The 26,031-nt window shown below is 41.0% G+C and overlaps 1 protein-coding gene across 4 annotated transcripts in view; it reads left to right on the top strand.

The window, feature by feature from the left end:
* Positions 1 to 26,031, top strand: part of SMARCC1 (SWI/SNF related, matrix associated, actin dependent regulator of chromatin subfamily c member 1) — a 195,230-nt gene that overhangs the window by 142,787 nt on the left and 26,412 nt on the right. For all 4 annotated transcript variants that reach the window (XM_001154676.8, XM_016940956.4, XM_009445383.5 and 1 more), the window contains 3 exons: positions 2,151 to 2,265; positions 2,944 to 3,098; positions 16,002 to 16,136. In XM_001154676.8, coding sequence (XP_001154676.1) covers positions 2,151 to 2,265; positions 2,944 to 3,098; positions 16,002 to 16,136 — 405 coding nt within the window. The remainder of the gene's footprint in view (positions 1 to 2,150; positions 2,266 to 2,943; positions 3,099 to 16,001; positions 16,137 to 26,031) is intronic.

Below are 26,031 nucleotides of genomic sequence, written 5' to 3'. Positions count from 1 at the left end.
CTGGCTAACATGGTGAAACCCCATCTCTACTAAAAATACAAAAAAATTAGCCGGACGTGGTGGTGGGTGCCTGTAGTCCCAGCTACTCAGGAGGCTGAGGCAGGAGAATGGCGTGAACCCAGGAGAGACAGAGCTTGCAGTGAGCCGAGATCGCGCCACTGCACTCCATCCTGGGCGACAGAGCGAGACTCTGTCTCAACAACAACAACAAAAGTTGTGGTTCTTGTGAATATCAAATTTTAAGGTTTGAGTCCTATTCTTGTGCCAGGAGAGAATGACAGAATAGTAAGTGATTTCCTATGAGGGCTAACTGCCTGCAGAAGAATCTTAAGAAAAGAATGAGAAGATGACATATGAGGTAGGTTTTAAAGAGTAGGTAGAACTATAAAGATTGAAATAGAGGTTAGAAAATCAAAGACTCCCACTAGTTGGAGAGGAGAGACACTAAAGCCAGTGTGTGAAGAGCTTCAAAGTAGCCAGTGTGTTAGTGGCTCAATCTCTCTTCTGTAGGAGACTGTAAATGCATGATGGGTGAGGCAGAACAGGAGGTTACAAAGGTCAGGATGTGGGCCTTTGTATTCCTTTTTTTTTTTTTGAGACAGAGTCTCACTCTGTCGCACAGGCTGGAATGCAGCAGTGCAATCTTGGCTCACTGCAACCTCCGTTTTCTGAGTTCAAGCAATTCTCCTGCCTCAGCCTCCCAAGTAGCTGGGATTACAGCCACGCGCCACCACATCCAGCTAATTTTTGTATTTTTAGTAGAGACGTGGTTTCACTATGTTGGCCAGGCTGGTCTGGAACTCCTGACCTCAGGTGATCCACCCACCTTGGCTTCCCAAAGTGTTGGGATTACAGGTATGAGCCACCACGCCCAGCCTCTGGGCCTTTGTGTTCCTAATACTGTTACTGCACATAGGGAGCAGTCAGTCACTATTTGAGTGAATATATATAAGCCAAGATTGAAGGTCTTGATTATATGTGGTATTCTAAAATTGTATATAGTTAAGGGGAGGGTGAGGGTAATAATGAAATTGATTATAGTTCCTGCATTATTCTAAAGACGATATTTGTACTTCACATTTTTTATTTCATTTAATTCCTAAAAGAGTCTCAGCTGGGTGTGGTGTGTCATACTTGTAGTCCCAGCTACTTGGAAGGTTGTAGGATCACTTGGGAGGCTGGAGGATCACTTGATACTAGGACTTTGAAACCACCCTAGGCAACATAGGGGGACCCTGCCTCTAAGCAAACAATATAGCCTCATGAAGTCAGTGATAGTCAGTTGTGGTTTTTTCAGTTTCTAAAGCATGATCACTGATGTTCTCTCATGATTCTTCCTGAAATTATTAGCAGATGGCTGTATTAAAAGACTTTGTCAACTTTTCCAGCAGCATTTCAACTTGCTTCTTTGTTGATGGTGTGACATTTAAATGCTCTTAATTCTTTAAATCAATCAGTAATTATTAAGTGTACACACACACACACACACACACACACACATATATATTTTGTTGTGGTTGTTGTTGTTTTCGAAATGGAGTCTCACTCTTGCTGCCTAGGCTAGAGTGCAATGGTGTGATCTTGGGTCACTGCAATCTCTGCCTCCCGGGTGTTCAAGGGATTCTCCTGCCTCAGTCTCCTGAGTACCTGGGATTATAGGTTCCCATCACCATGCCTGGCTAATTTCTTTTTTGTATTTTTAGTAGAGACAGGATTTCACCGTGTTGGCCAGCTGATCTCAAACTACTGACTTCAGGTGATCTGCCTGCCTCAGCCTCCCAGACTGCTGGGATTATAGGCGTGAGCTACTGCACCCGGCCCGGCCTGTTTTTAATCAACAAAAATATCAGTTAATTCCCTTCACATTCCTCTGGGCATGGTAACCCTTGCTTTATAGCAGAGTATGCAGAGAGGGCAGCGACTCTGTGCTTTGGAGGAACATCTTGTGAGCACTCAAGTGTTGAAGTGGTAGAAAGTATTGCTTGGAATGTATTAGTTCTTTTCGAGCTGTTCTCTACAAGTCACTTTTGAATCTAGTCTATTTCTTGCCAAAAATATTGGAACCTTTTGCTAGTCTAAGATAATTACTCATAAAAAGGTCTGGGGTTTTTTTGTTCACTGCCTGTCCTCTTGTTTTATATCCCTTTCAGGCAGAAAATAAAGTGGAAAATGAAACGGATGAAGGTGATAAAGCACAAGATGGAGAAAATGAAAAAAATAGTGAAAAGGAACAGGATAGTGAAGTGAGTGAGGATACCAAATCAGGTAATTTGAGGAAACTCCTTAGATATTATTATGTAAAACTGTAAAAGGCACTGGAGAAATGAAGGTGGTTTATATAGAAATATTTCCTCATTTATTTTGGGTTTGTTTCTTAATGTAACAATAAGTATGTAATTGAGTTTCATTCAGATAGGTGCTAATACTAATGCTGGTGGCTACACTTTTTCTCTGTGCTTTTAATATGTAGAAGAAAAAGTTATTCAACAGTATTTAAGTCACCTCACAGACTTCCCATTTCATTTTCTGTGTCAGTTGCTGATACACCCCATCATGCCTGTCAGGCTTAGAGAAGTAGTCTGTTCTCAGCTTCTGATTTCCTACAGACACTAGAGTTCCTAGAGCATTTCATTGACTGATGAGCAAGTACGTTGGCCTTAGACTTAGTTCCCCTGAATGTTCCTTTAAATATATATATCCAAGGGACCTCCACATAGAACTTAGCAAAATGATAGGAAAACAAGTGTGCTGTTTAGAAAATATGTCCCCAATAGAGGCAAACCTAAATGCATGGAATGGCTCAACAGAACTCTTAAAAAGAAGAAAAAGGCATTGACATCTCTTTGTCATATCAGTCCTAGTTTGTTATAGTGGTGGAGGTAAGGAGAAAGATGGGTTTTCGAGAGTGGGCACGCTAGTAACAAAGCTTTCTGATATTTTCAGAAGAAAAGGAGACTGAAGAGAACAAAGAACTCACTGATACATGTAAAGAAAGAGAAAGTGATACTGGGAAGAAGAAAGTAGAACATGAAATTTCCGAAGGAAATGTTGCCACAGCCGCAGCAGCTGCTCTTGCCTCAGCGGCTACCAAAGCCAAGGTTTGCCCCTGACAGCCCTTTTCCAGTGCTCTCTTAAGGCATGAATGGTCGTATTGTTTTTAGTTAATTGGGAACATTTAGTATAAAGAGCTTTGCTCCCAGTAGGAGATGACTGCTTGAATGGCATTTCTAGGTTAAGAAATCCACAGGCAGGAGGAGGGTTATAGAAATAGTAGATCCAGTCTAAAGGGTGACTTTTTTCATTCCATTCATTATACAATTTAGCCTTGTAAAGACTGCAGAGATTGAAGGCAAATTTTAAAGTCTCTTTAAGGAACTGATTATCATTTTGTTTTTAATTTGCCTGCAGAACTTATCTTGGACTATTGTTCCAATAATTTCTACCAGATTGAAATATTTATGATTTTTAAGACAAAAACCTGTTTCCTTGCCTAAATACTTCACCCTGATCTTACAGACTGAAAGGAGAGAGAGACCCTAAAATAGCTCTTTTTCTTCTTGAATTTGCCAGCTTTTCTGGGGGTGGTTTTTTCTATTTATAGTATTAGCTGCAGAGCATATTTAAGAAGACATGAGAATGTTACTTTCCTCTCTGTGTTAATTTAGCATTTTAAGTAATTCTAAACATGAATATGTAAGTTTTTAAAAATCTTTTCCCCTGTTCTTCATTCTACTTCAGAAGTAGTTTCCTTCCATTATAGGATACCACATTTCAAGAAACAGTGATTACTAGAACATTGCTAATCATTTTATTTTGAACTGTTTTTGATCTTTTAATAAAGATGCTTTTTCATGATCTTTAATTCCCCAGATCATTCAGCTACTGTGAACTACTTCTCTAAGTGTTTAATCTGATGTGATGAACCAATTCAAACTACAAGATTACTGTTTTGAATGCCCACCCATCTGACATAGATAGAGACAATGGAGGTTAGGGAGGTGTTTACAGGCCGCAGCAAATGCTCAGTCAACCCAGACAGTTACTCCGGCTGATCATTGTTATTATACTAACTCGAAGTCCTACAAATTTATACTACCTGCCCTTTTCCTAATAACTAAAACTAGGTAATACTTCCTAATAACTAAAATTAGCTAAAGAATCAGAAAGATATCTCCTGTCTGATTCTTTAGCTAATTTTAGTTATTCTATCTCCCCTACATCCCCCTCTGGGAAGTTTTGAGGTACATGCTTGCTTAAGTGACGGCTAATATAACTTGACTCTTTTTCACCATTTGTCTGGTTTTGCTCTTTCATTGCAAACATCTTTTTTAGTCTATCTTCTGCTACCCTGGAGTGTTTGGGCATCTCTTTGTCTCTGAGCTGCTCAAGTTCTTACTGTAATACTGTCATTAGGTGTTTTAGAGACCTTAAGGATTATCGTGGTCATAGTCTCTCATATTTTATGTATATATGTGTGTGTGTGTGTGTGTGTGTGTGTGTGTGTATATATATATATATATATTTTTTTTTTTTTTTTTTTTTTTTTTTTTTTTTGAGACAGTCTCACTCTGTCCCCCCAGGCTGTAGTGCAGTGGTGTGATCTTGGCTCACTGCAACCTCCGCCTCCTGGGTTCCAGCAATTCTCCTGTCTCAGCCTCCCAAGTAGCTGGGATTAGAGGCGTCCACCACTATACCTGGCTAACTTTTGTATTTTTAGTAGAGACAGGGTTTCGCCATATTGGTCAGGCTGGTCTTGAACTCCTGACCTCAGGTGATTCACCTGCCTCAGCCTCCCAAAGTGCTGATATTACAGGCATGAGACACCATGCCCAGCCTCTCGCATTATAAATGAGGAGCTAGAGGTGGAGAGGGCTTTCTCCTTTGTGCCCTTCCTCAGTCTTCAAACCTGCAACCTCGGCTCATTTTTGACTCCTGGTTCCATCATTTTCCATAGCTATTCAGCCAGGAAATTCTTCATGGTGCTTTAGATCACCTGCTAATGTTCAACTGCTCACTCAGGTCAGCATCCCTTAATCTTTTGCCTGTCGCAGTCCCATTCTCTAACCCGCAGCCAATGTAATCTTCTTGCTTTTTAACTTGTTCTTAAGTATAACTCACATTCAAATAAATGGACATACTGAAGCCTACACCTTTGTGAATTTTTGACAAACTGGGCCCACCTATGTCACAAGCATCCGTTTCAATAAACAACATTACCAGCCCCTCCAGAAGCTTCCTCTTATTCCAGTTACTTTGCCTTCCCTGGAGAGTAATCACTAGTCTGTCTCATTACACCGTAGATTAGTTTCTCCCCCCCCTTTTTTTAACTTCATATAAATGGAATCCTACATTATGTGCAGAAATCTTTAAAAATGCAAATAGGAACATGTTACTTTCTTCAGTAACCTCCCTATCTCTCTCTGGCTGCAATTTCAAACTCTTTAGTAGAGAATTTAGGATTTTTCTATAATCAGGACCCTACTTAGTTCTCAACCTTTATTTCTTACCTGTCCTTCCTGAACTGTTTCTTGTAGTTCTGCCAAACAGAATTTATTCTTTTATCTCTATCTAAGCTTTTTCGGACATTCTTTTCTTACAGAGCATGGTTTTTTCTTCCTATTATTTCTCCTCTTTAAATTTTTTTGTAGAGACTGGGTTTTGCCATGTTACCCAGGCTGGTCTGGAGCTCTTGGGCTCAAGAGATTTGCCCACCTTGACCTCTCAATGTGTCAGGATTACAGGCGTGAGCCACCTCACCTGGCCAGTTTCTCCTCTTGATACCACTGTGCTATGCTTCAGTATATATTGCCATAGGAAGAACTAAAATGGTAGATTACCTTTTAAAAGTTTCACGAGGCTGGGTGCAGTGGCTCACACCTGTAATTGCAGCACTTTAGGAGGCCAAGGCAGGAGGATCACTTTTGCTCAGGAGTTCAGGACCAGCCTGGGCAGCATAGTGAGACTCTATCTCTACAAAAAAAAAATTTTTTTTTAAGTTTCACAAATGCTTCATGATGTTTTCCTCTGGCCTCATAGCTGTTACTGTGTGCAACTTTGGGCACAAAGATTTGCCTGGTATACACTACTGATTATCTTAAAATAGCTTGACTCCTTCACTGCAGAGAAACTACTTTTATGGATCATTTGGCCTGCCCCTTTACTGTTCCATACAAAATTTAAAAGGTGTCCAAAGAAGAATTTCTCTCCAGGTCATTGAACTTTCACTCCCTCGTCATCAGTCACTCTTCCTTCTATTTACTAGGAGCTCGTATCTTCATTCTCAAAACACCTAGGTTTCCCTCTGAGTTATGAAAGTGTACAAATGCTCATGCTGCACAACTTGGCACATGTGAACCCTTCAGTGCCACTTACAGCTGGGATCTGATAAATTTGATAGCGCACATGATCATTTTCATACTACATGGTAATTAAGGGGGTAAGGAATTCACTTAAATTACTATAATTAATATATAACTTACGTAGCCAATCCAAGTTTCTCTTATTCTCATTTTCTTCTGTGTCTATAAACAGCTTTGTTATTAAAAGTTTTCCTTAAGAATCTTTTGTCATACTGACGTGGAGTGATAATTAGAGGTTCTAGGTCTATCTCCTAAACAGATGAGGTGGCATGCTTTATGGCTTCTGTTATTGTCCCCTGAAAGGTTTTTCAAGAGCATGTCCATTTTTTCATTGCACCTGCTGACAAGCTGTGAATTGTCTCAACTAAAGGAGTGGTGTGTGGGTGTAAGCAGAAGTACCATTGTTTGGGTGCTCTGGATCCTTTCTATCTGGGTCTTTAGGCTTAGAGGAGAAGGAAGGCCCAGAACTATTGCCAGGATAAACTATAGATCCCCCATATTAGAGCATGTTCTCTTTTTGTCAGCAGTAGTAGGTTCAGTTCTTCCAAGAAAGCAGAGATCACATTTTCTTAAAACCACAGATATTTCCTTTGAATTTATTCTACAAACCACCTCATATACACGTTTTCCAAAATGGCAAAAGTAGGTTTGTATTCGTGGCAACATGGTAATTGGGTATTAGCTCTGGGTCAACGGGAAGACTCTTACCCCCTAGAAATGTCTCATAACTTGATGCATTGTTTCTGCAATTTCTCATTCTTTTCTTTCTCTCTCTCCTTCTCTCTTTCTCTTTCATTCATTCTTGCTTTTTTCTCTTTCTCTCTCCTTCTGTCTCTTTTTCTTTCTCTCACTCTCTTGCTTGCTTGCTTTGTCAGGGTCTTGCTCTGTTGCCCAGGCTAGAATGCAGTGATGTGATCACAGCTCACTGTAGCCTCCATGTCCTGGGCTCAAATGAGATCCTTTCACCTCAGCCTCTCAAGTAGCTGGTTCCACAGACATGTGCCACCACACTTAGCTAATTTTAAAATTTTTTGTAGAGACGGGGTCTCCCTATATTGCCCATGCTGGTCTCAAACTCCTGGTGCCAAGGAATCTGCCCACCTCAGTCTCCCAATGTCCTGGGATTACCGGTGTCAGCCACTGCTTCCAGCATGAAACTCTTTCTGGAGGTGTGAAAATTGTCATTGTATACTTTAGTCACAAGGTATTAACGGACAGGGGTTGATTGAAATTTATTTACACAAAGCAAGTTGATCGTTGTTACCATACCTTAATAATCCTCTCAATGTGTCAGGAAAAAATAGCCCATTTGATTATTTTGCCTACAGTTAGTCCTGTTCAGTTTCATTTTTGTATGACTACATAGAAACTACTTCTGTTCTACTCGTTGGAATTCATGCTTTGTAATGCAAAATTGGCCTCAGCCCTATGCCAGCTGGATTATTGCTTCTTGTTAATCATTTATCTCCGGTTGTTTCTCCTATGTTCCATATATCAGGGGTCCCCAACCCCACTGGCCTGTTAGGAGCTAGGCCACACAACAGTAGGTGAGTGACAGGGCAAGTGATAGCAAGCATTACTGCCTGAGTTTTGCCTCCTGTCAGATCAGTGGTGGAATTAGATTCTCATAGGAGTGCAAACCCTTTTGTGAACTGTGCATGCGAGGGATCTAGGTTGTGTGCTTCATTTGAGAATCTAATGTCTGATGATCTGAAGTGTAACAGTTTCATCCTGAAACCACCCCCACCCCCCACCCCCACCCTGCCCCAGGCCCCGTGGAAAAAATTGTCTTTCATCCTCTTCCGTGAAACCGGCGCCTGCTGCCAAAAAGGCTGGGGACTGCTGCCGTATATCTTCTGTGGCACCATCCCAGACCTCATCATTCTTCTCAGGCTCTATAAAGCCAATATGTGAAAGGTTGGGCCTCTCCCTGTAGCTTCTGCTTGGAACACCCTGGTCACCACTGTTGCCAGACCTTTCAAGAATCTGTAATCTGAGCATCAGCAATATTCCTGTTTCAGTTATTTATTGCTATGTAACGATGTAACTACCCTTGAAGTTAGTCATTTAAAACCTCAGTCATTTTATTATCTGTCATGATATTGCAGTGAGGAACTTGGGCAGGTTTAGCTGGTAAAATGTGCTCCATGTCGCATTGACTAGAGTCACTCAGTACTACCTCATCGCTGGGCTATTATAGAGGGCCAGAGACAACTTCATTTATATGCCTATGCCTCGGCTGAGATGGCTACCATCATTCTCTATACATCCTTTCTAAGAAGCTGGTGTAAGGTAGTCTCAGGAGTAGTTGGACTTTTTACAAAGCTTAGAACTTTGAGAGAAGAATGTCACAAGTAGCAAGGAGGAGGATCTGCCAGTGTCTTATGACTTGGAACCCCAAACTGACACAGCATAATTTCTGCCCTACTCTACTGGTCAAATGTTCTGTCCAAATTCAAGGTAAGGGGACACAGAGCACAGCTCAAGGTAGAAGATGTGCCACCTTAACCCTCCACAGTCTACTCTCTTGTCATAAATTGTATACCTTTCCCCCACTGAAAAATAGATCTCTCGTGGCTTTATCTCATTATGATATCAAGCTGAGGTTGGAGGTCTCGGATCTTATGTAAATCAGGTCCACATACAGATGAGGCTCTTTAGGAGTGGTTCCTATTTACAACTTCTTGAATGCTGATACTATAATTTGAAGATTTTCTGGACTAGTATAGCAGGGGTGAGACACATCAAGGTTAACTGCACTCTGTTCAAGGAGGGTTTGAATTGGAGACACAGAGCAGTCATCGTTGATGGCAAATTTGAAATCTAGCCAGGCACACATTTCCAGTTCCTTCATCAGGGCCCAGTCCTACTTGCAGAATTGTTCTCCACAGTTTGACTTGGCCCTCTGGGCTTTCAGTTTTTTCTTCTGAGTCTTGTTCCTTTTCCCTTAAAAAATCAGCAGAGTTTTGCAGTGATTGGCTGTCTTGGCCTGCATTCTACTTGTTGTAGGCCCAGTTTATGTTCTTTCTACTTCAGTTCAAGGTGTTGTAATTTTTTGAGAACTTTGTGGGATTTCTGTGTTTAAAATGTAATCCCCACTTTGGGAGGCCGAGGTGGGTGGATCATTTGAGGGAGGTCAGGAGTTCAAGACCAGCCTGGCCAACATGGTGAAACCCCATGTCTACTAAAAATACAAAAATTAAGCCAGTCATAGTGGCACGTGCCTGTAGGCCCAGTTACTTGGGAGGCTGAGGTACGAGAATCACTTGAACCTGGGATTTCAGTGAGCTGAGATCATGCCACTGCATTCCAGCCTGGGGACAGAGTGAAACTCTGTCTCAAAAAAAAAAGTAATTCACGTTAGACAAAAGCCACACCTATGTTTTCTTGCCTACATAGTTCCCTTTTTGCCCTAGTCTTAGTTAAGATGTTATGAGAACAAAGCCCCCAATTTTTTGCCTAGTCTTAGTTAAGATGTTATGAGAACAAAGCCCCCAATTTTTGCCTAGTCTTAGTTAAGATGTTATGAGAACAAAGCCCTTAATTTTTGGATCCCTTTTTGTCTAGTTGGAAGGATCTTAGATTTGTAGCTTCAGTAATGATGATGCAAAGAAGCTGAGAGGTGAACTTGTAGAGGTGACACAGAAAACTAGTTTAAAACTAGGGACAGTGGTTAGAAACAAATCTTTCAGCACAGTAATATGAACTAAGCAGAAAACAAAAGCAAAGGCAGTTATTCCTGAAAGGTCATAAAGAGCTTGGTTAGGAAATTGTGGGACAAGTAAGTGTCCAAACATGGGGCTTCAGAAAGGAAAGAGTGTTGTAGGCAGAATAAAAATAAATATTGGCTGTGTGGAAACTTTCCAAATTTGATGAAAACTTTAACTTACAGACCTAAGAAGCTCAATGAAAGAAAAAAATATATATATATAGGAGACATGCTATAAAGATGTTTAGACCCAGCACAGTGACTCACACCGTAATCCCAGCACTTTGGGAAGCTGAGGCAGGAGGATTGCTTGAGGCCAGGAGTTAGAGACCAACCTGGGCAACAGAGAGAGATCCTGTCTCTACAAAAAGTTTTTAAAGTTGGCCAGGCATGGTGGTGTAATGCCTATAATCCTATCTACTTGGGAGGCTGAGGCAGGAGGATCTCGTGAGCTGAGGAGTTTGAGGATACTGTGAGCTGTGATCTCACCGTTGCACTTCATCCTGAACGACAGTGAGATCCTGTCTCAAAAAAACATCTAAAAGATGCTTAGAGGCCCTCATGTCTAGTAGAAAGCTCTAAGGCATATACTCAAGACTCTTAGAAGTCCTACTATAAATACCATTCAAAATGCTTTATAGCCGCACCTCGAGCTCTTTACCCTGAGGTCATCCTTTGCTGGTAGTGCTCTGATTGGATCTTTCTCCCAAAGCCATTTCTTAGCTTCAGACTCTTGCTGGAAGGAACCAGAGATGAGAAATAATGTTTTATTCAAATCCCGCTTTTTCATATTTCCTCTAAATTCTGCCTGAAAACCTAATAGTTGCTTCTTTACTTCAATGCTCTTCTAGCTGCTCACAATAAAATAGAAAAAGAATTTTTCCATGGCCTGGAAATGCCCCAGCCATATCCACAAGTTTATTAATTACCCTTTCTGTTTCCTCATGACTAGAGATGATGGTGTTTCCAAAAGTTGTGCTACTAGATAATAAAGATCTATTTCTTCAACCTTCAGTACTATTTTCCTCTCTGTACTTTATTACCTAATGATGGTTTTCTTAAAGCCCTTTCAGCTTGCACCCACTATGTGGTCCCAAAGCCAAAGAGAAACATTTTAGGTTTCTGTTACAAAAGCTCCCCATTTCCAGATACCAAATTATTTTACAATAGCAAAATTGAGTAGTTTAAAACATAACAATTTTATTAAATCTCATAATTTTGTTAAATTTTAACACCAAACAGCTGGGCAATTCTGCTACATGTATCAATTGAGTCATTTAGTAGTATTAACTTCATAGGTAGGTTTATGTAGAAGGTCTGAGACGGCTTCATTAGAATCCTAGTCCTTGACAGGGGTAACTGAAGTTTTTTTCCACTCCGTGTAGTCTCAGAATTTCCCCTTGTGGTCTTTCCAGCAGGGTGATCATACTTTGTACATGGCAACTTGAGACTCCCAGAGAGAACATTCCAAGAAACAGGACATGAAAGTTTCCAGGATTGTAAGGCCTGGGCTTAGAAAAGGCTACCACTAATTTTTACTGGGCAAGGCAGAGAGCCTGTCTTGATCTGCCTCTTAATGAAATAAAGGCCAGTGAACTTGTGGCTATCTTTAATCTACCACAAGTCCCTTCTAAGAATTACCCAGGAAAGTATCCACTCAAGTATCAATTATTCCAAAGATGCATTGGAAAATAACTAATGGGCCTTTGGGTTTGGAATTTTAATTTTTAGTTCCAGCTCTGCCATTTACTCATCTCTTTTTTCTTTTTCCTTTTTTTTTCTTTCTCTCTCTTTTTTTTTTTTTTTTTAAGACAGGGTCTCGCCAGGCACGGTGGCTCACACCTGTAATCCCATCACTTTGGGAGGCTGAGTCAGACAGATCACATGAGATCAGGATTTAAGACCAGCCTGACCAACATGGTGAAACCCCGTCTCTACTAAAAATACAAAAATTAGCTGGGCTTGGTGGTGGGCGCCTGTAATCCCAGCTGTTCAGGAGACTGCAGCAGGAGTGTCACTTGAACCTGGAAGGCAGAGGTTACAGTGAGCCGAGATCATGCTACCGTACTCCAGCCTGGGCGACAAAGCTAGACTCTGTCTCAAAAAAAAAAAAAAAAAAAAAAAAGGACGGGGCCTTGCTCTGTCACCCAGGCTGGAAATGCTGTGGCAAGATCACAGCTCACTGCAGCCTCAAACTCCCAGACTCACGTGATCCTTCCTCCTCAGCCTCCTGAGTAGCTGGGACTATAGGAATGTGCTACCACGCCTGGCTAATTTTTAAATTTTTTTGTAGAACGGGGTCTCATTATGTTGCCCTGGTCTCAAACTCCTGGCCTCAGGCGATTTTCCTGCCTCAGCCTTCCAAAACACTGGGATTACAGATGGTAGGCAACTGCGCCTGGCCTCTTTTCAGTGGACTTCTTGGTGGTACAAATGTTTTTAATTTGATGAGGTCCAACCTAATTTTCTCTTTTATCGTTTGTGCTTTTTACATGTCTTGAAATCTTTGGCTTAAGCTAAGATCATTTAGATATACTTTGTTTTTTCTTCTAAGAATTTTTTAGTGTATACTTTTATATTTAGATCTATGATCCACTAAGTTAATTTTTGTGGGTGGTATGAGATAGGAGTCCAAATTCATTCTTTTGTATTTGGATATTCAGTTTTCCCAGCTCCATTTGTTGACCTACCCCAACCCACCTTTAAACTTTTATTATGGAAGTATTAGAATATATATAGAAGTGGGCTGGGCACGGTGGCTCATGCCGGTAATCCCAGCACCTGGGGAGGCCAAGACAGGCAGATCATTTGAGCTCAGGAGTTTGAGACTAGACTGGGCAACCTGGCAAAACCCTGTTTCTACCAAAAATACAAAAGTTAACTGGGTGTGGTGGTATGTGCCTGTAGTCCCAGCTACTTGGGAGGCTGGTCTTTCTTTTTTTCCTTTCTTTTTTTAAAATTGTAAAAATAAAATAAAGAAAAATAAAGAAGGGATTTTGCCATGTTGGCCAAGCTGGTATCAAACTCCTGGCCTCAAGTGATCCACCCACCTCGGCTTCCTGAAGTGCTGGGATTACAGGCATGAGCCACAGCGCCGGCCCAGACTCTGTCTTTAAAAAAAAAAAAAAAATTCCAACATATACAGAAGTAGACAAAGTAGTAAAATAGTCTCTGCATGCGCATTATCTAGCTTTGGTTATCAACTTTTTACCAGTCTTGTTTCATTTGTCTCAATTTATTTTATTTTTTGAGAAAGCATCTTGCTCTGTCGCCTAGGCTGGAGTGCTGTGGCGCGATTTTGGCTCACCACAGCCTCTGCCTCCTGAGTAGCTGGGATCACAGGCATGTGCCACCACATCCAGCTTTTTTTTTTTTTTTTTTTTTTTTTTTTTTTTTTTTTAGTACAGACAGGGTTTTACTATGTTGGCCAGGCTGATTTTGAACTCCTGGCCTTCTGTGATCCACTCGCTTTCCCAAAGTGCTGGGATTATAGGCGTAGGCATGAGCTTCTGTGCCCAGCCTCAATTTATTTTTGAATCATCGCTTGCCCTATAAACTCAGAGTTTCTTTCTTAGGTTTGGTCTGTGACTTTTGAATCTAAGGTCTTTATCTTTTTCTGGTATTACATTACTTGAGCTAGAACACATACCTCAGTAGCACATGTAGGAAGTGAACTTTTTAGTCCTTGATTTCAGGAATGTCTGTTCTCTATTTACACTGTTACAGATTGCTATACAGGAAATTCTAGTTTGAAATTCATTAGCCCTCAGAGTTGAAAGGCATTTTACCATTGTTTTCAAACATCTCATTTTACTTTTAAGAAGTCTGATGCAGTCCAATTTTTTGGGTAACCTGTTTTTTTGGGAGGGTGCCTTTCTGAAAGCTTGTAGGATTTTCTATGTCTTGTGTTCTTAAAATTTCAGTAATGTTTCTTGCTGTGGATCTTTTTAATTTTTTTCATACTTGCTGCCTCTTTTACTTTATTTTTTATTTTTTTTGAGATGGATTCTTGTTCTGTCACTAGGCTGGAGTGCAGTGGAGGGATCTCGGCTCACTGCAACCTCTGCCTCCTGGCTTTAAGCGATTCTTATGCCTCAGCCTCCCGAGTAGCTGGGATTACAGACATGCACCACCACGCCCAGCTAATTTTTTAATTTTTAGTAGAGACAGGGTTTTTGCTGTGTTGGCCGGGCTGGTCTCGAACTCCTGATCTCATGTGATCTGCCCACCTAGGCCTCCCAAAAGTGCTGAGATTACAGGCGTGAGCCACCACGGCTGACCAATGACCTGCAGTTTTAAAAGGAAATATTTTGGTATTATTTTATTGAATAACACTTGAGGACCCCCTTTCCACCTACCGCTCCCCCCACCAAGTTCCTGCATAAATCTCAAAAAAAAAAAATACCAGAAACATTTTCTTTCAAACCAGCTGAGTTCTAGGAGTCATATTCTCCTAAAAATTGACCAGAAATTGATAACATTATTATCTTCAAAGGAAGAGTTACTGATGTATAGCTGACAGAAGTGAGGGGGAGACTTACTTTTTATTTTATACCCCTTTGTAACTTTTCAGTTTATATCATGCGCATAAATTTTTTTGTTCAAAAATATAAATTGTATAACATTGTACAATGATAATGCCTTAAATTACATAATATTTATTTAAAGTTTTGGTGTCATTGATGTAGCTCATTGTAGTTTAGGGTGGCAGACATGATCATTAATAGCTATAAAACCTCATTGTCACCTCTTGTCTACATTTCTGAATCTTTTTGCAAATGGGTCTCCATATTTGTAAAACTACAGTTTTTGTTTTCAACTGTAAATGAATGAAAAATTAGGCTTTCGTCTAAGTGTTAGGTCTCAGCATAGTTCCCAAAAGCCTGTATTAAGTTGCATGGTTGCTCCTAGGTTCTATGGGAAACCTAAGATCATTAAGAGATCAGTAAAATAGCCACTCCATGCTATTTCTTAAGACCTTGGTAAGATGCGTGCTGTGACACACACAGCTGTGGCATGTCACAGCTACTCAGTTGGCTTAGGCAGAAGGATCACTTGAGCCCAGGAGTTGGAGGCCAGCCTGGGCAACATAGGTTTTTTTTTTTTATGAAGAACCCTGCTTCTTTAAAAAAAAAAAAAAGCCTTGTGTAGAAGCAAGATAAACACATAAATTCAGCAGACATAATAAAAGTGAATGAAAAATGGTGCTGGGAGTTTGCTGGGAAAGTTCTTCGATGACGTCTGTAGAGGGTGGGATTGATTACTAGCTAGTAGTTAGGGTCTTAAGCAGATATAAGTAATGTGGCATCTTCCTGTTTGTGCTGTTGAGTTGGCAGGAAGCATTCGCCATCAGTCTTGTGGCAAAGGAGTGAGTCTTCCAGAGTACCTTTCTGTTTAGTACTGTATTTATTTTTCCAGCTATGGACCTGGACCTGGAATTACAGGTCAAATATTGTTTTCCCCTTTGTTTCCACACATGAGGTCTGCTCACCAAAGAGAAGGGAGAGGCTTTGTATAAGAGTGTCGGGTGCTGTCCTCAGCAGCCTGCCTGCCTGCCCACCCCTAGAAAAGTTTTCGGGAGGAAAGGATAGTGAGGGGACAGACCGAGTGCCAGGATGGGGTGGTAGGTGGCAAAGTACCTCCTGTCCTCATCTTTGGCCCATCAGGGTCCTGGTTTGCCCTCTCCTTCTTGATAGCCCTTTTGAAGGTAGTAGTTTACCACATGAGGCATTTCCTTTAATCTTTTAAGGGTTGATTTATCTCTATAAGGACCAGAAATTCAGAGACAGTTATTTTAGATTGTACGTTACAAAGGAGACATATAGGGTACCATTGTAAATTATATAATCTCTACTTTGAATATTGCCAGCATTTTCTTAATGTTCTTTAAGCAAATGTTTACCTAAATAGCTTGAATGATCTTGTACCCTTAGCACCTGGCTGCAGTGGAAGAAAGAAAGATCAAGTCCCTGGTAGCTCTCTTGGTTGAGACACAAATGAAGAAACTAGAGATCAAACTTCGACATTTTGAAGAGCTGGAAACTATCATGGACAGAGAGAAAGAAGCTGTAAGTATTTGGAATTTTTTAGTGGCTTTTTCACAATTAAACCTTGGTCACTTTTCACAAAACACAAGTTAGATAAAATAAATGGTAGCCTGTTCTCTTGGTCTCCATGGCTAACTTCTGTCCTTTTTTCTGTGTTTGATTTGCCCTTTCAAAAGGATTGTTAGCCAGTGATGTTAAATAAAAGGCACTCTGTTAACTCTCTAAAGTGAATTATCTAAATCTCAGCTTCTTGTGCATGTTGGCTGTGAAGATACATGATGATATTAAATTCTTCACTCTACAAAACTTAGATCTTAGAGTTATTTCATTACCTACTTGTTACCAATAAAGTAGAAACTGTATAACTCTATTATCTGAGTCAGGGATTTTCTTTCTTTTTTTTTTTTTTTTAAAGTTTTAATTTTTATTTTAGATTCAGAGGTACTTGTGCAGGTTTGTTACATGGATATATTGTATGATGCTTAGGTTTAAGCTTCTATTGAAGCTGTCACCCAAATAGTTAACATAGTACCAATATGTAGCTTTTCAGTCTTTCACCCTTTTCTCCTCTTCCCCTTTTGGAGTCACCAGTGTCTATTGTTTCCATGTTTATGTCTGTGTATACGCAGTGTTTAGCTCCCACTTAAAACTGAGAACATGCGGCATTTTTTGCTTCCGGGTTAATTCACTTAGAATAATGGCCTCAAGCTGCATCTATGGTGGTGCAAGGGACATAATTTCATTCTTTTTTTTATTGCTGTGTAGTATTTCATAGTATATATGTACCACATTTTCTTTATCCAGTCCACTATTGATGGGCACCTAGTTTGATTTCATGTCTTCGCTATTGCGAATGGAGCTGCAATAAACATGCATGTGCAGGTGCATTTTTGGTACAACGATTTCTTTTCTTTTTTTTTTCTTTTTTTTTTTTTTTGAAACGGAGTCTCGCCCTGTTGCCAGGCTGGAGTGCAGTGGCACAGTCTCAGCTCACTGCAACCTCTGCCTCCTAGGTTCAAGCGATGCCCCTGCCTCAGCCTCCCAAGTAGCTGGGACTACAGGCGCACGCCACCACGCCCAGCTAATTTTTGTGTTTTTAGTAGAGACGGGGTTTCACCATGTTGGCCAGGATGGTCCCTATCTCTTGACCTCATGATCTGCCCACCTCAGCCTCCTGAAGGGCTGGGATTACAGGCGTGAGCCACCATGCCCGGCCGAACAATTTATTTTCTTTTGGGTATATACCCAGTAATGGGATTACTGGGTTGAATATTAGTTATATTTTTGTTTCTTTGAGAAACCTCCAAACTGCTTTTCACAGGGGCTGAACTAATGTACAGTCTTATCAGCAGTTATATAAGTGTTCAGAGATTTTCTTGATTCCCTGACTTCTTCAAAATAAATACTAGAAAGGAGAACTTAATCTCATCTTGAGTTAGGAACCTAGTTTTCTGTTATCCTCCCTCAGATCCATCCTTGGGCTTTCTCACACTTCTCTTCCCTCTCCTATACTGAATGGTAGCTGGAAGTAGGCCCATCCTGAGTCTTGTACGTAGCATTCCCTGGAGCAGAAACTTTTGACATAAGGTCATGGGCCAAACGGGACCAAGAGAATTATGAAAAGGGCCAAAAGTGAGAGTGGAAGTCATAAAAAGTAAGAAATTTAGAAGCAGAGAAACATTTGGTTATCTTGGGAGAAGTTCTGGAGAAAAAGAGATTAAGTAAGCTCTTAGTGGAAAAAAACAAAAACAAAAACAAATTTTTTTTTTCTTTTCTGAAACGGAGTCTTACTCTGTCACCCAGGCTGGAGTGCAGTGGCATGATCTCGGCTCACCACAACCTCCGCCTCCCAGGTTCAAGCGATTCTCCTGCCTCAGTCTCCCGAGTAGCTGGGATTACAGGCGTGCGCCACCACGCCCAGCTAATTTTTTGTTTTTTTGTAGAGACAGGGTTTCACTGTGTTGCCTGGGCTGGTCTCGAACTCCTGACCTCAGGCAGTCTGCCTGCCTCAGCCTCCCAAAGTGGTAGGATTACAGGCGTGAGCCACCGCACCTGGCCAAAAATAAATTTTTGTAATGAGTTGACTAGATAAAGAATTAGTGACTCCCTAAGCATGGGCTAAATTTGAGCATTTAGTTAGGACTTTTTACCTCTGACGATTTTGACTTTTTTATCTACATGAGAGATTCTGACTCCAAATGGTAGAACTTTAAAAAGAAATTATTCCAGAATACTGATCATTTTAGGATTTACATTTGCCTAAGTATCTTCTTGCATTATTTAAAGTGTTTCTTAGTGGCCAGTCCAAGCAAGTCCTCTGTTGAACTCCTCATGATGAGTAGCCCAGTACCTGTCACCATAGCCCATATCCATTTTGTCCTAAGACCAGCTGGCCCCAAAAGTAGGAAGAGGCTGCTTCAGTAGCTCTCCTACCCCAACTCTATACCACCCCACCCTCAGTTCCCTGATTAGGAAGCAGCCTAGTCAGGGACTTACTGTGCTTCTCACTCCATGCTGTACATCTGTCATTGAGCTTATGTCTCTGTAAGCATCTCTCACACCATTGATTGTCTCCTGCCCCGGGAGCTCATGAGACCTGGGTTTCATCTCTGTCACCCTCTGTGTATGCTGGACCAAATGCAGGCTTCTTCACAGCCTTACTCTCTTTGCCACCTGTTTGCATCCTGCTTCTCTGGCCAAGAAGGCCCTTTGCCCCACTTTTTGCCTACCTCCTGCAGTCCTCAGCTGTGGGTGGCATGGCCTTCACATTTACTGCAGTGGCAGCCTCACAGAGCGCTTAATTGCACTGTAATCACCAGTTCATGGGTTCGCATTTCTGTACCAGAGTATATACTTTTTGAGGGCAGGGACTTAATCAGATGTCTTTGTTAACACAGAAGTAGCACATCACAGGCCCTTACTTAAATGAGTGTGTGCCAGCATTGTTGCCGTAGTTGGGAAAGTGGAAAGGATAATCCACCCTTTGAGACTTAGTTTAATGGGGGAAACAGTCAACAAATAACGACAATACAGTATGTTTGTATAGTACAGCAGTTGTACAGATGCTGCTATGGGAACAGAAAGGAGGAGTTCCCAGGAGATGGGGAGAGGGAGAAGTTATCAGAGAAAACGTCCTACAGGTGGAGCTTTAGGGGATGAGTCTTTGTGTTTATTTTTCTCTAATAAGCTTCCCTTTTGACATTTTACAGATTTTCTTAGAGGGCCTGGAGTAATAGGGGGCTATAATATAGTGGAGTGGATTGTTGGCATATGCGGGATTCAAATGATGGTTGGGTAGATCCCACTGGCAGTAAGACGTCTTGCTGTCATTTGCAAAGCATAACTGATCCATTAGCCTTGAATATTGAGTCAACCCTGAGCGCTTACAGAATATATCTAGTTTGGCAAGGAGCTCTTTCCTCAGCACTAAGTTGCTTTCTCTTCAAAGAATGAACCTGCAGGTCCCCCGGTTTTTTAAACCTTCTGATGGACCTGTTGTCTGTCCCCTAAGAATAGCAGAGTTCGCATCCCCTTTCCACTTCTGTCTACTGGCCCCCAGACACCAAGGGGCAGTGTATAACCGCTCCTCTTCTCTCAGCCCTGCAGAAGTTTCCTTGTGTGATGTATATTTTTTAAATAACTACTTAAATTATATAACTTCACTATTTTTTCTCTTTTGACTTTTTTCTGGGAGGACAGGGCTCACTCTGTTGCCCAGGCTGGAGTGCAGTGGTGCAGTCATAGCTCACTGCAGCCACAAACTCCTGGGGCTCAAGTGATCCTCCCTCCTCAGCCTCCCCAAGCAGCTGAGACTACAGGCATGAGGCACTGTGCACAGCTAATTTTTTTTTTTTTTTTAAATATTGACAAGATCTTGCCATGTTGCCCAGGCTAGTCTCAAACTCCTTGCCTCAAGCAGTCCTCCCACCTTCTCCTCCCAAGGGGTTTGGATTACAGGCATGAGCTGCTGAGTCCAGCTTTTTGACTTTTAAAAAATGTTACTTTCTAATCAGATCACACACAATATTTCATAAATATTTTCTGAATAAAACAACACAGCTGAAAATGTTGGGAAAATACTCTCCGGACTCCATCCCAATACACAACGCTGCTCTGCTTGAATTCTTCCATGGTAGACTGTTATTTTCTTAATCAGCATTTGGTGTCAGCTGTTTGTGGCAGGAAAATTCTTTGTATGAGACAGTCCCTATGAATTTCAGTAATCCAATTGTATTAGTTATAAATTGCCATGGTTTCTGAGTAAGTGATTTAAAAAAGTAAGAGTACGAAAAAGCACACAAAATGGGAGCTATAATGTTCTTTATAATGTAAACATGCGAGTCACATCCCTTCTGCCACATCCTGTTGGTCACAGACCAACTTTGGATCTGGGTTAGGTGAATAGTTTTCAGTGGGAATGTGTAAATATTAGAAAGCAGGATCGTTGGCTACCAGCTTGGAGACCTGTTCTCTTACCAACCAAAATGGGTCATTTGAACTTCAAAATGCCACCCGCTCATTTTGTGTATAATTAAGACATAACCTCTTTCTCACTCTAGCACTAGCATCCTATCCTTCCCTGTGGGAAGCAAAGCTATGAATGTTTTTCTACTGATGATTTCCACACAGAATTCTTGTGAAAATTGAGAGAAGTATGGCATATGCCTGGCACAGTGTCTAGCACATACATAGTAAGTGTTTGGTAAATATATGCCTCCCATTATGCAAACCAGTAATCAACAAATATGTACAAAATTCTTAAGATTCATAAGCCATTGTTGGCTTTGTGAGCATTTATTGGGTCAATTACTATGCCAAAGCACTTTAAATGGATTTACTCACTTTATTTCCTGGCAAACTATGTGAGGAAGCCATAAGCAAGAAAATAATGTTTGCTTTGAATCCCCTTATTCAAGAATCCAGCAGTGATGTTGGATGACAGCATAAGCCACTTCTTTGTTAGCCCTTCTTACATTCCAGACTGGAGCTTGAACCTGGTAGGTTGTGTACTTCAGATCACATGGGTCAGAAATGACAGAGCCAGATCTCAAACCTGTTTGTTCAGCTCTTTGTATTTATCTAGTACTTCGTAATTTATAAAGAAATGAGCTTTTGCTATTTCATTTTAACCTAGGGACTCTGAGATATCTATGCAGCTTCTGTCATCCTATTATGAATCAATAAAGTTGATACTCCAGATAATGAATAGATCAGCTAGGAGTAGAGGCACCCAACTCTCCACCTCCCCCACTGCCTCAGTTCATTTTAGATTGCACTCTTGCTCATCTTAACCTAGTAAGCAGTAGCTTTAGGGTAACATTTTTTTAAATAGAACGTTTGGTTTGGTTTAAATAGCAATAGGTTTCAGAAATTAAGACTCAAAATCAAATATAAAGCTTTTTTCCCTCTAATGACTTAAAGCCAGATGTTCTTTTTAGTCTTAAGTAATTGTAATTAAATGTAATCATATAAAAATTTCAGGGCCAGGCATGGTGGCTCATACCTGTAATCCCAGCACTTTGGGAGGCCAAGGCGGGAGGATCACCTGAAGTCAGGGGTTTGAGACCAGCCAGGCCAACATGGTGAAACCCCGTCTCTACTAAAAATACAAAAAATTAGCTGGGCGTGATGGTGGGCGCCTGTAATCCCAGCTACTTGGGAGGCTGAGGCAGGAGAACCACTTGAACCCGGTAGGCAGAGGTTGCAGCGTGCAGAGATCATGCCATTGTACTCCAGCCTGGGTGACAATAGCGAAACTCTGTCTCAAAAAAAAAAAAAATTGAATTTGTTATGGGTATCATGAACTCAGCTATAATTAGTAGCTATTCCAGCTCCCTCATATTTTAAAGCATTAATATTAAAGGAAAGGCAGTTATGGAAGTTACAGAGTATATCAGGGAATTGACATGAGAAAAGCATTCCAGTTCAGGGGAGGGTGTTGAGCTGCCAGTGGGTCTACCACTCATTGTGTCTGTAGACTGAGTAGCTTTTGATGCTAGGCAGAAGCACACAGCAGTCAACAGAGCAGGTTTCAGACATGGGTTGTGTTATAGACTAAACTACCTGGAGAGAATTGAAGGGCCTGGGCCCCACATAAGCCGTTTACATTTGAATGTTTTTTTAAAAGACACTTTGAGGCCACTGAGAATGGATCTATGAGCTGATTCCATTTATAGCTTTTGGACTAAATATTGTGTGTCTCTCTGAAGTTCATTTGGCTAGGTATAGAAATTTTATACCTTCAGAGGCTGGGTGCTGTGGCTCACGCCTATAATCCCAGCACTTTGGGAGGATGAGGCAGGTGGATCACCTGATGTCAGGAGTTCGAGACCAGCCTGGCCAACATTGTGAAACCCCGTCTCTACTAAAAATACAAAAATTAGGCGGGCATGGTGGTGGGCACCTGTAATTCCAGCTATTCAGGAGGCTGAAGCAGGAGAATCACTTGAACCCAGGAGGCAGAGGTTGCAGTGAGCCGTGATGGCGCCATTGCACTCTAGGCTGGGCAATAAGAGCAAAACTCTGTCTTAAAAAAAGAAAAGAAAGAAATTGTGTACCTTCAGAAAAGAGGGACTATTAGGGAACTCGGAACTGTGAGAAACCCAGACCCTGTACTTAAGGAAGTTAAAGGATGGATGAGACATTGACTCAAAGAAACCAAATACTATGAGATGATGGGGCTATGAAAATTCAGAGAAAGGGGAGGTCATGGTCAGCTCAGATTATCAAGGTAAGATTCCTGGAGGAGGAGGATTGATAATGATTTGTAAGAAAGGCCCAGCTCTTGAAATATGAAAAGAATGATTGCTTAGGAGACTGGAGAGTCAGCCTGCCTTGATAGTTTTTGTGGTAGATAAAATGATATATTTGTTCATTTGCCAAATACTCACTGAGCATCTGCTGTCCTCCAGGCATACAGCTACTGAGGATACAGTGGTAGATAAAACCCAACAAAGATCTCTGCCTTGGTGGATTACAAATAATTAGAAACCATGAGTGAATTAAGGAAGTTTTATAAGTAATAAGGTATTATATGCTGCATATATATATAGGTATACATACAAGCTTTGTGTGTATGTTATGGGCTGAGTCGGGGGGATTAGGAGTGGCAGGGAAGGGATTTCTGTTTTGAGTGGTGTCATCAGATTAGGCCTTATTGAGAAACTGACAGTTGATGGGCAAGCACTTCTAGGTGCTGGAAACAGCCAGTGCAGAGGCCCTGAGGCAGGAGTATGACTGACATGTTCAGAGACAAGGGAGTAGGTGGGTGGGCTGGGGCATAAATGAGTCAAGGGAGTTAGGAGCATAAAGTCAAAGAGATCATGGTGACCAAATCACAGAAATTCTTGAAAGCCGTCCAGAGGCCTTTTTGCTTTACTCTGAAATGTGAAATAATTGCGGGACCTTGAGTTGAGGACTGAAGTGATCTTCCTTACAGTTTATCAGGGATCACTCTGTCTACTGTGTTAGAGAGAGTAAATTATAAGGCAGCAAGGTCAGAATCAGGGAGACTTGGTGTGGAGGCTGTTAGGTTAATGCACGTGAGATATGGTGGTTTGGACCAGGGTGTCAGCCATGGAAGTGAAGAGAAATGGTGAAGTTCTGGATGGAATTTGAAGATAGAGATAATGGGCTATCCTCACAAATAGTAAGTTTAGAAAAATTTGTTATATTTTATGACAAACTGAGGAAGAAAGAACAGCAAAAAAGAATTTCATAGTGTCCCAGAGTAATCATATTTAACTTTGTTTTCTGTGTAGTTGTAGTAATTCATCTTCTGTGCTGCCTGTCATACAATTGAATCTATTGTTCAACATTTGCTATTACATTAAAGGTAGTTTTATTTGAGATTAGAAAGCCATAGCCAGTAGCAGGTTCAGTTCTGAAGCAGAAAGACTTGTGGCCTCATGAAGCAAGCACGCTGCAACAAAGATAAAATGACGAGTCACAATAATGATGCAGGCTCCCTTTTTGGATTTCTGCTACCAGAAGTACACATGGAAGTAGCAAAATGCAATTATATTGTTTTCTTTTACTTCAGGTATAAAAAGGGATGGATATGTCTGTTTTGGATTTGGGGTTTTTTCAGTGAATTTCTCATCACTGATACAAAGCATTGAAAAGAAAGGTGTGATTATTTACTTTAGCTCTGAGGCTTCAAGTCTCAGCTGATATTTCAGTCCTTGGCATTGTAGATAGATTTTTGTGGCCCTCACTGTCTTTTACTCTTTCCCACCCCCCTCCCTGCTTTATGCAAATAGAAGGGAGAAGAGCTTTGTGTGAACTTCAGCTGCACTTGCAGCTGTGTCTGCGTTTGGTGTCTTGGTGTTGAAAAGTGCTCTGTTGTGTTAGATTTCGCTTGGATACGGCTGCTTTATACATACACAGTGAAGAGGGAGAGGAAGGCAGGGTTTTTGAAAGCAGGGGAAGTGGGGGCTCAGGATGTGTCTTCAGAGCAGGGCCATAGGCAGCCTTGTATGAAAAACTGGGTTCGCTGGAGCCTATTTTTTTGTTATTAAACATATGTGTGTGATATTTTAAATTTTCAAATCATAAATAAAAAGTTCTGGCCAGGAGCAGTGGCTCATGCCTGTGCACTTTAGGAGGCTGAGGCGGGCGGATCAGCTGAGGTCAGGAGTTCAAGACCAGTCTGGCCAACATGGTGAAACCCCATCTCTACTAAAAATACAAAAATTAGCTGGGCGTGGTAGTGGGCATCTGTAATCCCAGCTACTTGGGAGGCTGAGGGAGGAGAATTGCTTGAACCCGGAAGGCGACCACTGCACTCTAGCCTGGGCGACAGAGCAAGACTCCGTCTCAAAAAAAAAAAAAAAAAGAGAAAAGTTCTCCTACTTCCAGTTTCATCATCTATGGATGATCACTGTTAATAGTTTGTATCTTTCAGAACATTTTAAATGTGTTTATACATGATCACAAAGTCATTTTTATATACTTGGATTATCTTATAAATATTTTTATTGCAACTTGTTTTTTCCCCCATTCAGGTTATCTTATGTAACTGAACATCAAAAAGAATGCCTTGATGACCATCCTTACACATGCATACATACAGTATTCTAGGACAGATTTCCAGATGCCTAATCACTGGGTCATTGGTTAAGTGCATTTAAAATATGACCAGTACTGGCAATTTTCTCTCAGAAATTCCTAGTTAACATTCTTTCTGATTGCCACAAAAGTGAATGCAGTCTTCAACTTGATTTAATAAAAATAAGGTATCTAGAACAAGAAAAGTTATTTTATTTGCATGACGAGGCCAGTACATGGTGGCAAGCTCTGCTGCATCTGCCGCAGAACAGAGATGGCCCTTATGGAGCCAACTGGTAGCCTGTTATTTGGGCATTGCTCTCAACTCATAGGACGTGTTTGGCCCCACATTGGAACTTTTGGTTTAAACTGGGTTCTCTTTCAGGTTTATGTATGTGTTTAATCACTTATCCTTTCTAATTCTTCTAATTACTTTTTTAAAATTACCTTCTAAGTTTTAAAATGACAGATGAAACTCAGAAAATAAAGAGGATAATACAGGCTAGCTCATGTTGTAGGCAAGGAAAATTGGGCAAATTTTTCTTCCCAGCTTGGCCCTCTCATCCTCTTATTAGTAGATTCTTTTTTTCTTTCCAAGGTTAATACCTTGATACTAAGGTAAGCCCCCAAAGAAAGGCTAGTTTGGTTAAAAGCAGAACCCAAAATTCAGCTAGGTAATGCAGAGACCAGAATTTCCTTTTAGAGTCACTGCTCCCTCCAGTAGCAGTTCAGCTTCCTTATAAAGCATATCTTGACCTAAATTCCATAGTTCTTACATAACGGTAGGACTACAGCCAAGCTGTTCAGACCAGTAGTCACTCAACAAAAACAGATAAGAGGATGTTTTCTGGCCACCTCTTAAGCAAAT

This window comes from Pan troglodytes, chromosome 2 (genome assembly GCF_028858775.2).
Source record: "Pan troglodytes isolate AG18354 chromosome 2, NHGRI_mPanTro3-v2.0_pri, whole genome shotgun sequence".
Classification (NCBI taxonomy): domain Eukaryota; kingdom Metazoa; phylum Chordata; class Mammalia; order Primates; family Hominidae; genus Pan; species Pan troglodytes.
This window is presented reverse-complemented; position numbering and strand designations above follow the sequence as displayed.